This window comes from Bombyx mandarina, chromosome 19 (genome assembly GCF_030267445.1).
Source record: "Bombyx mandarina strain Sakado chromosome 19, ASM3026744v2".
Taxonomy (NCBI): Eukaryota; Metazoa; Arthropoda; class Insecta; order Lepidoptera; family Bombycidae; genus Bombyx; species Bombyx mandarina.
This window is the reverse complement of record NC_143225.1, coordinates 5,815,221-5,831,219: the sequence shown is the minus strand read 5'-3', so window position 1 is coordinate 5,831,219 and position 15,999 is coordinate 5,815,221. Positions and strand designations below refer to the sequence as shown.

General features: G+C 39.4%; 2 protein-coding genes across 3 annotated transcripts in view; one reads left to right on the top strand and one right to left on the bottom strand.

The window, feature by feature from the left end:
• The window catches only part of LOC114242599 (membralin), a 105,579-nt gene extending 92,948 nt beyond the window's left edge, over window positions 1-12,631 (top strand). For both annotated transcript variants that reach the window (XM_028173824.2, XM_028173831.2), the window contains exons 10-11: window positions 5,848-5,947; window positions 11,553-12,631. In XM_028173824.2, the coding sequence (XP_028029625.2) occupies window positions 5,848-5,947; window positions 11,553-12,224 (772 nt within the window). In that variant the 3' untranslated portion in view covers window positions 12,225-12,631. The remainder of the gene's footprint in view (window positions 1-5,847; window positions 5,948-11,552) is intronic.
• A 465-nt stretch (window positions 12,632-13,096) lies between these two features.
• The window catches only part of LOC114244377 (carboxypeptidase B1), a 72,145-nt gene continuing 69,242 nt past the window's right edge, over window positions 13,097-15,999 (bottom strand). The window contains exon 7 of the mRNA XM_089735507.1: window positions 13,097-13,345. The gene's annotated coding sequence lies outside the window, so the exon portion shown is untranslated. The remainder of the gene's footprint in view (window positions 13,346-15,999) is intronic.

Here is a 15,999-nt window from a genome sequence, read left to right as displayed (position 1 = left end):
TTCTGATAAAATAAACAATATTCAAAGCATTACCCGATCTCCGGCGTTGTAAAGAGGCTGTCGCGCCGGCAGTCGCTCTCCATAATATTGTGTTATACCTTATCGAATTTGCATGTTTTTACTGAACAACATTCCTTTGGCACGACGGAGATCAAAGGACGATGCGAAAGTGATTTCGCACTGAGTAAGTTCAGCAAGATTCAGTTTCGCAGGCGCCCCGGCTTCTGTATAATTTTGAACCAATCAAAATTTTTAGACAGTCCTTTCGGGTTGATGATGTTTCGCTATAATATTACTTGTATGATTTAAAATTTTTGTTGCTTTCTCGGGTGAAAATGCTAAGAAATTTTTTTTTTTTTTTTTCTATTGTTGGTGATTATTACGAAAAATACGAATTAAACTTCGAACTTAACTTTTAACAGATACTACATACAATTTACATACCCATGAATTTATAACTACAGAAGTGATAGTCACAATCAATTTTTAGTTTTTGATAGAATGTTTTATTTTACAAGTGGTGTGTCATTTCAATTTTTACCTTTATTCATTGCTATATGGATCACAAATAGAGTAAGATAAATTACAGATGAAGTACTATTAAAATTGTAAGTAGTAAAAGGCATTATAGGCAGTATAGGCTTGTAGCAGTGAAAAGTCAGAAATTTACCTAAAAAAATTGTTATAACATTTTAATTAAAATTGTTATACCTTTTTATTTATTGCTTAGATAGGTGGACGAGCTCACCGCCCACCTGATGTTAAGTGGTTACCGGAGCCCATAGATATCTACAACGTAAATGCCGCCACCCTCCTTGAGACATGAGTTCTAAGGTCTCATTTTAACCACGGCTGCCCCGCCCTTCAAACCGAAACGCATTACTGCTTCACGGCAGAAATAGGAAGGTTGGTGGTACCTACCCGTGCGGAATCGCGAGACGTCCTACCACCAGTAAACCTAATTTACAGTACGAAATGTATATTTAAATTACACAAATATTACTTCGTAAGTAAGTTTACATTTTCGAAAGACATTATCTAGCAAAAAAAAATACTTCAAAAGGAAATAAAAATATTCAAAAGCTAAACCTAGCTTTTCATCGACGGTCCGCAGCCGTAGTACACCCGTGACGTCATTTACATTTTCCATTAAGGAGGCGATAAAATATTTATAGACGAAATCACATTAAGAAAACGGCGCTTGTTTCTTCTAACATGTATGTTTAATGCGTTGGTAATCTCGCGTCGTTTGATGTCGTTCAAAGGGCCAACGCCTGTGAAGCCTCTCATTGCCGGACAGACTTCTGCCCCTTCGCCTTAAATTATTCCGGAGCCGATCTCGCCGTGAAATTGTTGCTTAAGAACTTAATCGACGCATCGCTCTTTGTCTCCGAGACCAATTGCTTTACAAAGAGCCGTTTTATTATTCCACAATTCATTGTGTTTTGGGATTCTCGTTACGGATAAACAGTTCCATGAATTGAAGGAAAACAAACGTGCTATTCATAAAAAAATAGCAACTATAGTTTCTTTTTTCTTTTTATTTTATTGCATTGATGAGTGGACGAGCTCACAGCCCACCTGGTGTTAAGTGGTTATCGGAGTCCATAGCCATCTATAACTCTACAACTCATCTATAATTCTTATGTGTTAATCGTGTAACCAACTATCTTTACACTATCATCAACATATCACGTACCAAAATAAGACCTGGGCATTTGAAATAAATGAAGAATTTACAGAAGGCATTCGACCAACTTTTATAACTGAATTCTTAGGTCGGGTTACTCTTGTTGTAAACGTAATTATAAATGCTACGATATAATTTATAAATTAACTATTTTTATTATTATATATTTTTGTCTTCAAATTGACTTCAAACGTTTGAAGATCTGCTTATACAATATAACAACCAGTTTGAAATGTCACAATAATTTTCAAAAGTTGAAATAACATACATACACATATGCGCTCTCGCTCGTCTGGTGCCAGGTATTGTTAACGGGGCCAGTAACTACGTTATCATAAGGAATTGAAACCAGATACGAGATTAACACACCGCACCGACACGAGGTATTAATCTAGAGACACGTTCAGTACGGTCGGGATTAATTTCGAGCTACTAATTAGGGAGCGTTGTGCTCATATTAACATGTTAATCGCGTCCCCTGCGCGTTTATGCCGAGTGTTTCGACGTGTGTGAGGCTTCATCGCATTGTAAATAACAAATTTAGCGGCAGTATATATGCTTGTTTGAAAAGCGTATGAATTTTATGACTGTCAATGTGACTGAGTATTTTTTTTATAGCTTAGGTGGGTGGACGATCTCACGGCACACCTAGTGTTAAGTGGTTACTGGAGCCCATAGACAGTTACTACGTAAATGCGTCACCCACCTTAAGATATAAGTTCTAAGGTCTCAGTATAGTTACAGCGACTGCCCCACCCTTCAAGTCGAAACGAATTACTGCTTCACGGCAGAAATAGGCGGGGTGGTGGTACCTACCCGTGCGGGCTCACAAGAGGTCCTACCACCAGTAAAAATCTACCGTAATATCATTTTTATAATGATGTATTTTGGTTTAAGATCGTTCTGGAACCAGCGATTTGTTTAGACCACAAAAGTTTTTTTTTTTTGTAAAATTACTGCTGAGATGACTGTCCATCTGATTTGATGTGCTTAGTAAAGGCATCAATGTGATGAAACACAATGAATGACCACCTCGGAGGATCGCGACAATTCTAACGACTCGTATTATTTATTGCATTTTATTGCCCATAAATCTTACTTTCGACCGAATTGACCGTGTATATAGGGTTCATAATTTTTTGTATTCATAATTAATTAAAGAGTTCAAAAGTTGTAAATGGAAACAACGGGCCGAGTCCTCTGAGTTCTTTGTCGCAAATAATAATTTTGATTCTCTATTAAAAAAAAAATACCGTGTACTGTTTGTTATTATTTTAAACGAACACCGCCAAACATTGTCGTACACATCGTTTTTATTTATTTATATATTATAAATAGGCGTAATAATAAGTGTCGTTGCGTTCGTATATCTACAGTCGCCCGATATTTTATTGAAAAAAAAAAATCATATTCCACAAACAGAGCGATCGTTCTTCGGTTGCACCGTCTAATAAGTCACGATGCATCATGAACGAACACAGAAACACGAAACGTCATCCTGTTACAGCGCCGGCAACGTATCCTCTCATTGAATATCGATTTCAAATAAAATTGCAACCTTTTCAGATAACGAGGTGACATTTCGCCTTTCCCGGTCCCCGTTTGTGCCCTCCTCGCACATTGGGAATTTATCCACCGAAATAAGCAGATAACGAACCTAATGATATCTACAAGTGTACATGTGAAATATACGATTGGCTCGGCGCAGTAACATTGTAAAGGGATTTGTGGACGAGAGAGACGCTCTTAACAGAATGTACCGAAGGCAAGGAACATTTTTAACATGTTCCCTTGTTTTTTTTCTTTTCCTTTTATTTTTGACGACGTGTTTTCTTTGAAATTATTCACTGAACAAATTTTTGATGTCAAAAATAAAAATTATATTATATAAGTACATTGAAATATTTTAAAATTCAAACACAATTGAGACTTCGATATCATTCGGCCCATGTCCAGGCGGGCGGCATTCAACCTAAAATATCTGTAGGTACTAATAACCACTGAATATATCGATTAGGTCGTCGACCGTCCACTGGTTAATTACTTTATTACTGGTGGTAGGACCTCTTGTCCGCACGGGTAGGTACCACCGCCCCGCCTACTTCTGCCGTGAAGCAGTAATGCGTTTCGGTTTGAAGGGTGGGGCAGCCGTTGTGACTATACTGAGACCTTAGAACTTATATCTCAAGGTGCGTGGCGCATTTACCTTGTCTATGGGCTCCAGTAACCACTTAACATCAGGTGGGCTGTGAGCTCGTCCACACACCTAAGCAATAAATAAAAAAAAAACCTGTCGTCATCCTCTCCTGCCCCCTTCTCCTAGTCACCTGGGGTCGGCGCAACATGTTTTCTTTACACATCATCTTTCACGCAATCTATCAATTTCTTCTTAGGTCTACCTCTTCCTCTATATCCTTTCACATTCAACTCTCTTATCAACCTCATTTTCGTTTCGTCTCATCACATGTCCATACCATCCCAAACGCCGACCTCTCAGCTTCTCTGTCACAGGTGCCACTTTCAGACTTCCTCTAACATATTCATTGCGTATTCTATCCATTCTCATTACTCTAGACATCTATCGCAACATTCGCATATCTGCTGCATACAATCGACCGTTCACCTGTCTAGGTAATAAATAACAAACTAAATAGAAAAAATCTTACGTTACGGACGTTTTTTCCCGGTTAGGGTACCCCTCCGCATCGTCCCATAAGGAACTTCGTTCCAAAAAAATCCACCAATGGACAAGAAATAGGAGACAAAAACCGGTTAAACGTGTATGGAATAGATTACATATTAGTGTATACACGTGGTGTTTTCAATAGACGTAAAATAATGTCCGCCCACAGCGTCGCGTCAGGTATGGCGCCACCGCAGCCTCGACGTTATTTGTTGCTCTATCGATGTCATATTATTGTGTACACTTAACGAGACAGCTAGCACAATGTATGTGACGACTTTTCTTCTTCCATTATAGTTATAACAAAGTCTATTGTTGTTGATAATACACTAATGGATTAACTGATAAGCTTAAGAGGATATCGTGTTTCATGTGACGAAGAAGTAGGTGTTTGATAGCATTATTTACTAAGTCAACTCACATATTATGTAATTTTTATGCTATTGCTTAGATTGGTGAACGAGCTCATGCCCTACCTTCTGTTAAGTGGATACCGGTGCCCATCAACAGCGTAGATGCCGCCATTCACTTTGAAACGTGTGGTCTAAGTCTCAGTTTTTTAATACAATGGCTGCTCCATCCTTCGAATCGAAACGCATTACAACTTCGCGGAAAAAATAGGCAGACTGGTACGGGCTCACAACACGCACTACCACGAATAATTACGCAAATTAAAACTTTTGCGGGTTGATTTAAATTATACGATGTCCAATAATCCTAATCCTTCATCGTGTAAGACGGATTTCAATAGAAAGTTTGGCGCCTGCATGCGGGATTCGAACACCGGCAGTCGCATCGCTGGATAAGAATGCACTAGGCGTTTTGTGCTATAGGCCACGACTTGTATTATGTTGTATTTATATGCTTTTATCGGTTGTTCTTTTTATATCACAGGTTTTTGTATGAATATTAATTTAATGGAAGTAAATACGGTTAATAGCTTGTGATTTAAGATCGGGATAGCTGCATTCCTCTCTTGAATATACATATCGCACATACGGTGCGATAACGTCACTTAAGCAAACTATTTAATTTTTCAGGAGAAACGGAATGGAAAATTCAACATCTTATTATATAACTCTTCTAGATTAAAGAAATAAAAACGATAATATTTGAACGACAACATTAAACTTCATCAGTAAAAGCAAATATCTCGCTGATATCTATTAAAAAATGTATTTTCTCATACTCAGTTCATTGTTAATAAAAATTACTTAAGTGACTTTATAGCACCGTATGTGCGATATATTTTTCGGAATCATCACTATCGAATGGTGTAAAGAGTGATTTAATTATATTGTATATTTTCGCTACTTAGACCGTATCATACAAAATCTTAGACTAATACGATAAAATGCTCCATAAAGTAATATATTAAGTGTGTATATAAAATAAAATCTCATATTCTCGAGGTAAATGATAACGGTTATATTAATTACGTCTTTTTAATGATTGTATTTTCCTTTGTCCGCAGATTTTTCTATCTATATCACTTCTCCTTCTACGCATACCACTACCGGTTCAACGGGCAATACAGCAGTCTGGCTCTTGTTACGTCGTGGCTTTTTATACAGGTATTTTTTTTTTATTCATATTATAAATAGATCGTAAAAGAAATAGGTTACATAAATTACTTTAAAAAAACCATTGTGACGGGATCGCATGATTTGGTTCGCGGCAGATCGTGCCGAATCGACTCGTATCCTCAATATATGTGTATGTCCCTTAGTTATATTTATGTTATGCCTATGCGGGCAGCGTTCGCCTTGAACGGGAACCACTCCGTCGTCGATTTCCGGTATTGACGGTGCACGGAAGTTAATAACACGACGGACGGACCTCAACCTACCGTCGATACCAGTCACTGCACGTCTAATTTGACATTGGATAATGCTTAATCTTCTCTAATCTCTAAAAATCTCTCTTTCTAAAAAAAAATACTGGCAGGCATAGCTCAGATACATATTTGTAATATTAGTAAAGAAAAAATCTTCGGTTCTCTTTTGTTATTTTCTGAATTTAGTCATTTATTTGCTTCATTGGAACGTGTTCTCGAAAGTTAATGACGTTAATGAAGATATTCATTGCGATTTGGAGGCAACATTAGGAGAATCTGCTCCGCCCTATTCCACTGTCGCAAGGTGGGCTTCTCAATTTAGAGTAGGGAGAACGAACATGGAAGACACCCAAGAATATGTTGCGAAAGTCGAGAAAATTTGTATTGAACATCCGAAGAGTTTACCATCTGATACTTAATACAAGAAACGGGCATTTTCATATGGAAGTATTCAGTCCATATTGAAACCATCTTTGAATATGAGAAAAGTCTCCGCAAGATGGTTGTCGAGAATGTTAACCGACAATCAGAAATAAAATCGACTTGACGTTTCGAAGATATTGTTGGACAAGTTTCAAGAAGATTCTGAAAACTTTTTGTCTCGTTTCGTAACAGTGGATGAAATATGGGTCCATTATTTTGATCCCGAGACAAAACAGCAATCTTCGCAATGGAAACGGCCATCATCACCGACCCCGAAGAAGTTTCGTGTCATGGCATCGGCTGGCAAGGTTATGGCCTCAATATTTTGGGACTGTTGATGGAATACTGTTGATTGATTACCTGGAGCGTGGAACCATTATTACAGGCCAATATTATGCAGCTTTAATTTCCATGTTGAGGAATACCATCAAAGAGAAAAGAGAGGGAAACTTCGGAGGGGCGTGCTTCATAACGACAATGCATCCGCGCACATGTTGGCAGTTGCAATGGCTGCTATTCAGCAAGCTGGCTTCGCATTGGTTGACTACCCCCCTTATCCACCAGAACTGGCGCCTAGCGATTTTTATCTGTTCCCCAAATTGAAAGAATACTTAAGGGGAAACAGGTACGAAGACGATAACGAGGTGATAAATGCCGTGGAGAGGTTTTTGCAGGAACAAGACAAAACTTTTTTTGAAAGGGTTTGAAGCCTTGGAAAAGCACTAGACTCGGTGTGTAGAGAGACTCGGAGACTATCTAGAAAAATAAATTATTAAGTTATCAATAGTCTATATATTCTATCTCATTCTCACTACTTGTTGATCCTCCTGTTGAGTACGTCAGAAATATTTTGATTGATAATGAATAAGGAACTTTTGCGCTTTTCTTTATATAATTATAAATTATTAGATGAAAATAGGAGAGTAGACTGAGATGGTATGGTCACATAAAAAGAAGGGCACCTGATTACGTCGAAAATTAGACCCAGGACAGACCCAGGTGGAAGGACTTAGTGCTGAAGGACAAAAGGGAATGCAATGTTGCTGACGAGGATGTCGAAGACAGGGCGAAGTGTAGGAGTAGAATAAGGAAAGCTGACCCCACCACCATGTGGGATAAATAGGCAGGAAGAGGGAGAAATTATTAGATTAAAAAAGGAGTGAATGCAAAACGCTTGTAAGCAAAGAATAGGAAATGTTCGCGATTACCTAAAAGTATCATCAGATATGTAGGTCTTAAAATTGACACTGAAAGCTTTCGTAGCTTAGTTAGTGATAAAACGCCCGTTTCGATGCGACTAAGTTAGGGTTAACATAATGGAGCTATCGATTTTCCTCATACAAATCCAACATGTTGAACGATATAGAAAAATCATCATGCAATACAAAGAAAATATTGTAGGTCCTTGTTTTTTGAAAGGTAGCACATTTTGTATCCTGTGGTAATGTATAAAATATATTTGTTCAGAATGCAGTCATGCGTTTTGATTTGATTTTCTATTATAACTGGTATACAACTTGAGACTATCGATTTCATGTCTCAAGAGCTTCTCGTTGTGATTTATATGGAAACGTAACCATTCAATTTGACATGGTCCGTGTTATCTACAGCAACAAAAAGATGGAGGTTTCATAATGATTTCTCATTAAAGTCAATAGTTATTAAGAGTCGTACAACATTGTGCTGTCTAAATGTTAGAAGACAATTTCTGTAGACGGACGTTAGACCTTCCGCGCTCACTCCGAGAAGTTGGCACCCCCGGGTGATGGCGACGGTCGGTCCGTTGAGTGGGCTCTTGTCAAACGTCGGAGAGCCCGATACGGTGGCGTGCCGCTTTTATGTGGGGGTGGTGCGGTCCATAGAACTGTACGGGGCCTCTGTATGTTACCACGCCCTGACGCGCAGGAACATCGCGGCGCTGCGACGCCAGCAACGTGCAGAAGCGCATCGTTCCTTCGAGACAGCGTGCGTTCTCGCCGGGACACCTCCCTAGGATCTGGAGTCGGAGGAACTCGCCGTCGATTTATGTGTGGCGATGCGAACTCCCCGTCAGAGTGAGCCACGTCCCGATGAAGGAGCAATTAGAGCGCAAAGGCTCTAATCTCGGCGGTCCGTGCTGGAAGCGTAGTCACGACGTTTAGTGAACATGTCGGTCGGTCTTCGGACCGTCGAGGCGGTGCATCTGGTCCTCGCAGACTGGGTGAATCGCGACCGAGGGCGTCTCACCTTTGGGCTTACGCAAGTGCTCACCGGCCATGGGTAGTTTGGCCGATACCTACACCTCGTTGCCAGAAGGAAATCGACGATGGAGAGCCACCACTGTCACGGCGACGAGAACTCGGCCAGGCACACGTTCGCAAACTCGGCTTTGACCCTTGTAGGAAGCGGCCTCCCCCCCGGTAAAGGTTACGGGGCGACTTAAGGGGATGAGGTAGCGCGGCCCGCTACCTGCACTCTAGAGCGCTGAACATAGAAGCAATTCTACGGAATTGCTGTGTATGAACAACCGGCTGGTTGCGGATCGCGTCCCGACCTGGCAGAATGGTGTGGTTCAAGTGGTATTGCCTAGACGGCTCGTCTGCTGGCGCTGCGAGTCTGGTTGTAGTGCTGACCGCGGGAAACCCCTACTCTGCCTCGGTTCGGACCCCGGGTGTCGACCATCGGACGTCGAGTGAGAGAGAGTGCAGACCGTCAAGTCCCCCATAACCCGCGCACCCCCTAGGCGGACACGAAATATGAGGTTTGGACCTCTGCCCGAGAAAAAAAGGTATTCTTGGCCTTTGAGGCCTACGGCATGAACTGGCTAGAGCTTTTGATGGCGGGAAAGAAGTTGCTATGCCTAATTCGTGATGAGGTACTGGCACTTATGTCCTGAGGGCGACCCCTTTTAAAGAGCGAGGCTATAGTATCAATTATAGTACCAGTTATCCTATTTTTTTTAACAATGGCTGTTAAGCTTACTAAGAGCATGCACGGATATGTCTATTATCCTCTTAGTAAGCCCTAACACCAGTAAACATATGAATTATGGTTCAACTTTATTAAATTTTGGTATTTTCGTACAAACATCGAAAATCGAAATCCAAAGAATCTACGATGGATCAGAAAGATAAAGTAATAAAATTTCACACGTTAGGCTTTGACGAAGCCGTCTAAAATTGGATCTCAGTTATAAATAAAAACATAGATCAAATCGCGTGCCCCTCGAGCGAATTTAACTGGAGCGAGGAAAGGCTCCGTTGGATTACAGGCCCGCTCCGTGGGGCGACGGGAAACAAGGAGCTCCCTCGGAATGCAAAGTGAGGGCTTATCTTATAATAATCGAGCGTGTCAACTTATTAATAAAAATCATATTTCACGAGGTCGCTCCCGGCCGGCGGTGATGCGCCGCGCATAATATCAAACTGGCCTTCCTTTCGGCGTCACATTAATTTCAACTTGTCCACAACAAGCTTACTCTAAGCCGTTACTTTCAATTAACAATTACTTAGCCAGACTTCCCTCTGTAATATTTATAATTCCTTATGACACCTATCGTACAGTGACTATAAGAAGGACTAACTTGAGATCCCTCTTGTTTCGAAGATTTAATAGCCGCACTTGTGTTAATATCTGCTGAGTCCTAAACCAACAGAAAATGTCTACCATCATACAAAGTAAAGTGTTATAATCTTCCAGATCTCTTGCAAATTATAGTTAAACTTAAGTCAAACAATGTCGGTTACTTTGTGATACAGACAATTTGGTTTTGTATGTCTTAGAGAATTTCGTATGGAGACGGTTTGAGGCCTTCAGTATTTAAAATATACTTTTTTACTATCTCGTACTTTTATTTTACAATTCAGGTCCAATTTAATACTGTGGATAAATATACAGAACTTTTTAATTTTTGTTTAAAAATCGTTGCTTCAATCTGTTAAAAAGCATCTGAAAATTGATAAAGCCGACCTCGTTTTTATTCACGTGTCTATTCTAACAGAGCGGGCGCTAAATCTCAAAGCGACCGATTTTAATGGACGTATAAAAGGGCATCATCTCTGTCCATTAAATACCTTTAAAACCTTTAAAAGGTTAAATGTTTGATCCTTTTTTTTATATTTGCCGTAGCGATGATCTGCGAACAGATTAGGACAGAATTGGGACATGTTAATTAGCACTGTTCTTTTGTACCGATATATTTATTCTGTTGACCCATACAACTTGATAAATCTCGATTTTTGATAATGTGAATTTTGCTTTTTAAATAAGCTACACAACATTTCTCTCACGACAAAAATTTAAAATTTTCTTAATGTTCAACCCCAAATTCAGAGGTGTAACGTATGGAAAGGATTACACCGAAATTCTTTCAATTTATCTTTGAAGTTTTTGGTACACCGTAAAAACACATCATTTCTTTTACGACAAAAATTTAAAATTTTCTTAATGATCAACCCCAAATTCAAAGGTGTAACGTATGGAAAGGATTACACCGAAATCATTTCAATTTATCTTTGAAGTTCTTGGTACACCGGGAATAATAAATCATGAAGGTATCTCAAGTTGCCGCTAACCCGTTATACTACCACTCCGAAAAAATCAAAACGGAGAGATCAGAAAATATAATTTCAAATAAAAGTTGAGCCAGGAGCGGTCACAAGTTTCTTAATTAAAACTTACGTCGGACGTCGCGAGGGGAGAGAACTTTGACCCAGAAATAAATAAATAAGACTGGGAGGAGTGACGCTTCTGTCACGAGTCGCTCATTTATTTGTCTAAAGGACTTTGCTCAGTTCAACGGACGTGTCTCATAATCTGTCCGTGTACTGTCTACCAACATCCTATATTAGCCAACGCCGTTGCCCTATTTATTTTCTTATTTATTCAGCGAATATTGCTTCAATAATGTCAATCTTAAAATATGTTATTTTTTGTTACAGCATTCTATGTTGTATTTCTTCCACCACTACGAGTTGCCTGTAATACTACAGCAAGCACAACTGCAGCAGTTACTCTGGCGTACGCATGCTCGTGGTATGGCTGGAATGATGGGCTTAGCTGGGATTGCTGCGATGGCCAGTGGTGCCGCTTACCACGATGCTCCCAGTACAGCAATACAAGCAACGCCTCCTACCACACAGTCGACTACACAAACTGTACAAAACACAGCTCAGTCTACGACACAGACAACACCGTCTGTTTCCACAGTACAGACAAACACCACTCAAACTGGGGATATGCCAAATAATTCAACAGAAAATGGTGCTTCAGAAATAGGCAACACAAACAGAGCTTTAGATAACAGTAATACAGATACAACATCCGTTGGGGTTATATATAATACTCCAAACGGAGACAGAACCCTCAAGATAGAAGAAATTGCCAGAAAAAACGGCGATACGGACAAAGCAATTAGTAATTCTAATCCTGGGAATGCCATACCAAGCGGAACTACAAATAGAGAAAACGTAGCGAATAATGTTGAAACTACGATTCTTGATCTAAGACGAAAAGATAATACGAATAACACTGAACCGCCTCCGCTTATGACGGACCCACAGGTATTCCGGGAGAGAGTAGCTCCATTTCGTGAGGCTGACGATTTAGACTAGTATTAATTTATTTTAACATGCATTAAACACATTGTCAAGTCCATATTACCGCTTTTGTAAGTAATTATTACGTCGCTGATTAAATACTTAATAAATTTTAGATGTAATATATAACATTTAAGAACCTCAATTTCTCTGTCCTATAATTTAAAAATATTATTTTAGTGAAAACAGAAACAAACTCCCAACAATGTTGTTCTTTATGTTTTAGTTGGAAACTGTGCAAGGTGATTGTAGATTTTAAGATAATATTCAGCCAGACTTATAATATTGTAAATAGCAATCTTTTTAAATTGGTGTTACTTTCTTGTGTTACGGAATTCAGATTTTTATTTTGCTTAGCGAGTGATGTCGCATGCTGGATATTATAAGTGATAGTTTATAGAAATAAACTATTGTGAGTAAAATGTGTATTATTTCAGATCAACACTTAAAATGTAATAGTTATTTTTTAGTTATATTTAGTCCAATTCGAGACAAAAAAAAATCAGGTAGCTGTATACAGGCGTTTGCAAATCGTGTTAACTTTACCACCGATTCGAAACAACACTAAGATGAATCTACAAGATACTCAAGACTTTTTATTTTTCCATATAAGTATAATCTTCATTGCACACAAAATTTACCATTAGGAAATTATATTTATATTTAGGAAATTACTATTTAAATAATCATGACTAAAACATTCATCATTTGCCCTTACCAATTGGGATTTTCGCCTCACGTCTTAAATTGGGCAACGGTATTCTTGGGCTGGAATATTAGTAATATGATATTTAATTCCAATATAACAAGATTTTCATCAGAAGAACATAACAACTGAAATACCTTTTATATAATGAAATAAGGAAAGTAAGAATGAAACGAATCAGATTATTTAATACATTTATTGTAATATTCAACCATAACATTATTAAATTTAAAAAGTTGTAAGAGAAATCAGTGGTATAACAAATGTTACAACTTTCAAAAAATCCTTTATGACTTGGTTTGAAAGAATGCTTGGTAAGTATTGGTCTCTTCACAGGAACATTCATGTTGGCAGCTTCGTTGGACCGATACTGCGACCGAAGTGGCACTAGCTGGCGCTTGCTTGAAAGTCCATAGTTCTCCAATATTTTCTGGAAACAAATGACTGCTGTTATCTGTTTTATCTAATACTCGTATTGAAGTTACTAGGGACTACTAATTATGCAATTTTTTGGTTAATTTATTGGAAACAGCTAAACCATATTTTGATTGTCTTGAGAGACAGATAACCATACCCACTGGACAGTGATTGTTCATCGTCGGTGCAATATAAGGCCATTGTCTAACGTAAATGACAGGACCATCTCAAAAAATTCCTCGTAAGTATCCCTTATGATACATTTAATGCCCTAGAGTCAATATCTCTTCGTAGAACCAGATAACTTGTTCTGCACTGGTGCATAACATATTGTTTTACTAGGCGTCTATGAATTATCTTAACGGATCAACCAAACGGATTTTTTTTTAACATTGAATGTCTATCGTTGTTCATCGCTTCGGTTCGTATTCCTGAAAACTATCTTCTAAGCAGCCCGCGGTTGATGCATTACTCCTTGTCAGCTACGTGTATTCTCAAGCAATAACATCTCACATATGTGTTAATTCCCCAAGAATACGCGTGACCTCCAAGCGTGTTATTTAGCCTTCAGACTTCAGTCTTCTTTTTTTTTTTTTTTTGGAGCGGTAAAGGAATCCAGCCTCGGTCACTAATGTGACAAATTCCTCCTTTCGGTGTACTTATCTCGGTCTAAGTATTTTGCCTTGACATGCAGTCTATTCTCTTTATTGTCTTGCAGATGAGTGTTTTTGAGCAGCTACGTGATACTCATCAGCAGGACTAATAGAGAAGACAAAATACGAAGACAAACTCGCATCTGATCTGTTCAGTAAACTAGGAAATGTTAAACTATGTGCTCAAATAACATAGTACTAACGTTTCTTGAGCTTACATTTGCTCTTTTTAATTAATTTTGAAAATTCAACGTCAGTTCGTTCACAAAATGTGCGTTCGTGGTAGAAGTATGGCGAGCAAGTGGTGTATCCGAGTGAGTCCACGAGCTCGCCAGTTCACCACAAACAATTGTGAACGATAAACGTAGTCAACACAATAGCACACAGAAAGGAGAAATTCTTGTGAAATGTGTCTAGTTGCCGAGGTTAGTGGGGAAAGGAAGGTCTGAAAAAAAATTGTTCTGTTAATTGCCTAAAACTATTATTATAGGTAAAGGCTATACATAATACTTACCGAATATTACAATTAAAAGAAGAATGTTAAAGACAACACTGAACTTGCAGTTAGAGAATGTAAAGCTAAATTGCAGCCAGAATTAAATATGTCGTCGTGGCCTAAAGGATAAAACGTCTGAGCGATGCAACGGTGTTCGAATCCCAGGCGGCTACCAATTTTTCTAACGAAATACGTACTCAAAAAACGTTCACGATTGACTTCCACAGTGCAGGAAAAACATCGTGTAATAAAAATCAAACCCGCAAAATTATAATTTGCGTAATTACTGGTGGTAGGACCTCTTGTGAGTCCGCACGGGTAGGGACCACCGCCCTGCCTACTTCTGCCGTGAAGCAGCAATAATGCGTTTCTGTTTGAAGGGTGGGGCAGATTATTAGATTTTTTTTCCTACATAAGCTGATAGCCTTGAGAGGCTATATCAGCGTAAGCTTAACTAGTAGGTGAGCTCACGGGGCTCAAACCTGACGACGATGCTAACACGAACCCTAGCAAAAGCCGTGCTTCGCAGAATCTACCACCGGATCGGAAACGCGACCCACTGAGAAGATCCGGCGAGAAACTCAGTGGGCTGTGTCTGAGGGTTAATTTACTCGTCGCAAGCGACGGGCTCGACGAGAACGATGTCCGGTGCTTGAGGTACCTAAAAGCACCGTTAGTGGATCGGGAGGATCCGAAATGACGTGTTTTGGCCGTCGTCGACTGCTTTCCATTCTGTCCGCAGGATCGGGAATGTAGTTACCGGCGGCCACGATGAGAGAGAGGGTTCTCGTGTCGTGCCGCAGACCTTAGAACTTATATCTCAAGGTGGGTAGCGCATTTACGTTGTAGATGTTGTAGATGTCTATGGGCTCCAGTAACCACTTAACACCGGGTGGGCTGTGAGCTCGTCCACAAATCTAAGCAATAAAAAAAAGTAGTTCTATAATCTTATTTTGATTTTAGTGGCTACCAGAGCTTATTATCACAACGTGAATACCATCACCCACGTTGACCTATGATCGAAGGTTTTAATGTATTCCACTAAAGCTGTAAACGGGCATTAATCACTGGTTTGCGGCAGAAATGGTGATTTTGTTTTTTGTTTTTGCTTGAGTGGGTGGACGCTCACGGTCCGCCTGATATTAAGTGGTTACCGAAGCCTATAGACATCTACAATGTAAATGCCGCTACCCACCTTGAGACATGAGTTGTAAATCTCACTTTTAACAGTACAATGGCCGCCCCGCCCTTCGAACTGAAACGCATTACTGCTTCACGGCAGAAATAGGCAAGGTGGTGGTACCTACCCGCGCGGACTCACAAGACGTACTACCACCAGTAAAATCCTTCATCGTGGAAACGGTACCCATTTCCTTAGAAAATTTGGTTGTTGCCTGTGGGATTTCAACACGATGGCCTGATATGATCATGTCTGATCCTTTTAATCACAATAACTTCATTAGTAAGTTCAATGATGAATTGAAACATTTTCTTCTTTTTGTTAATATTCGGCTTGTA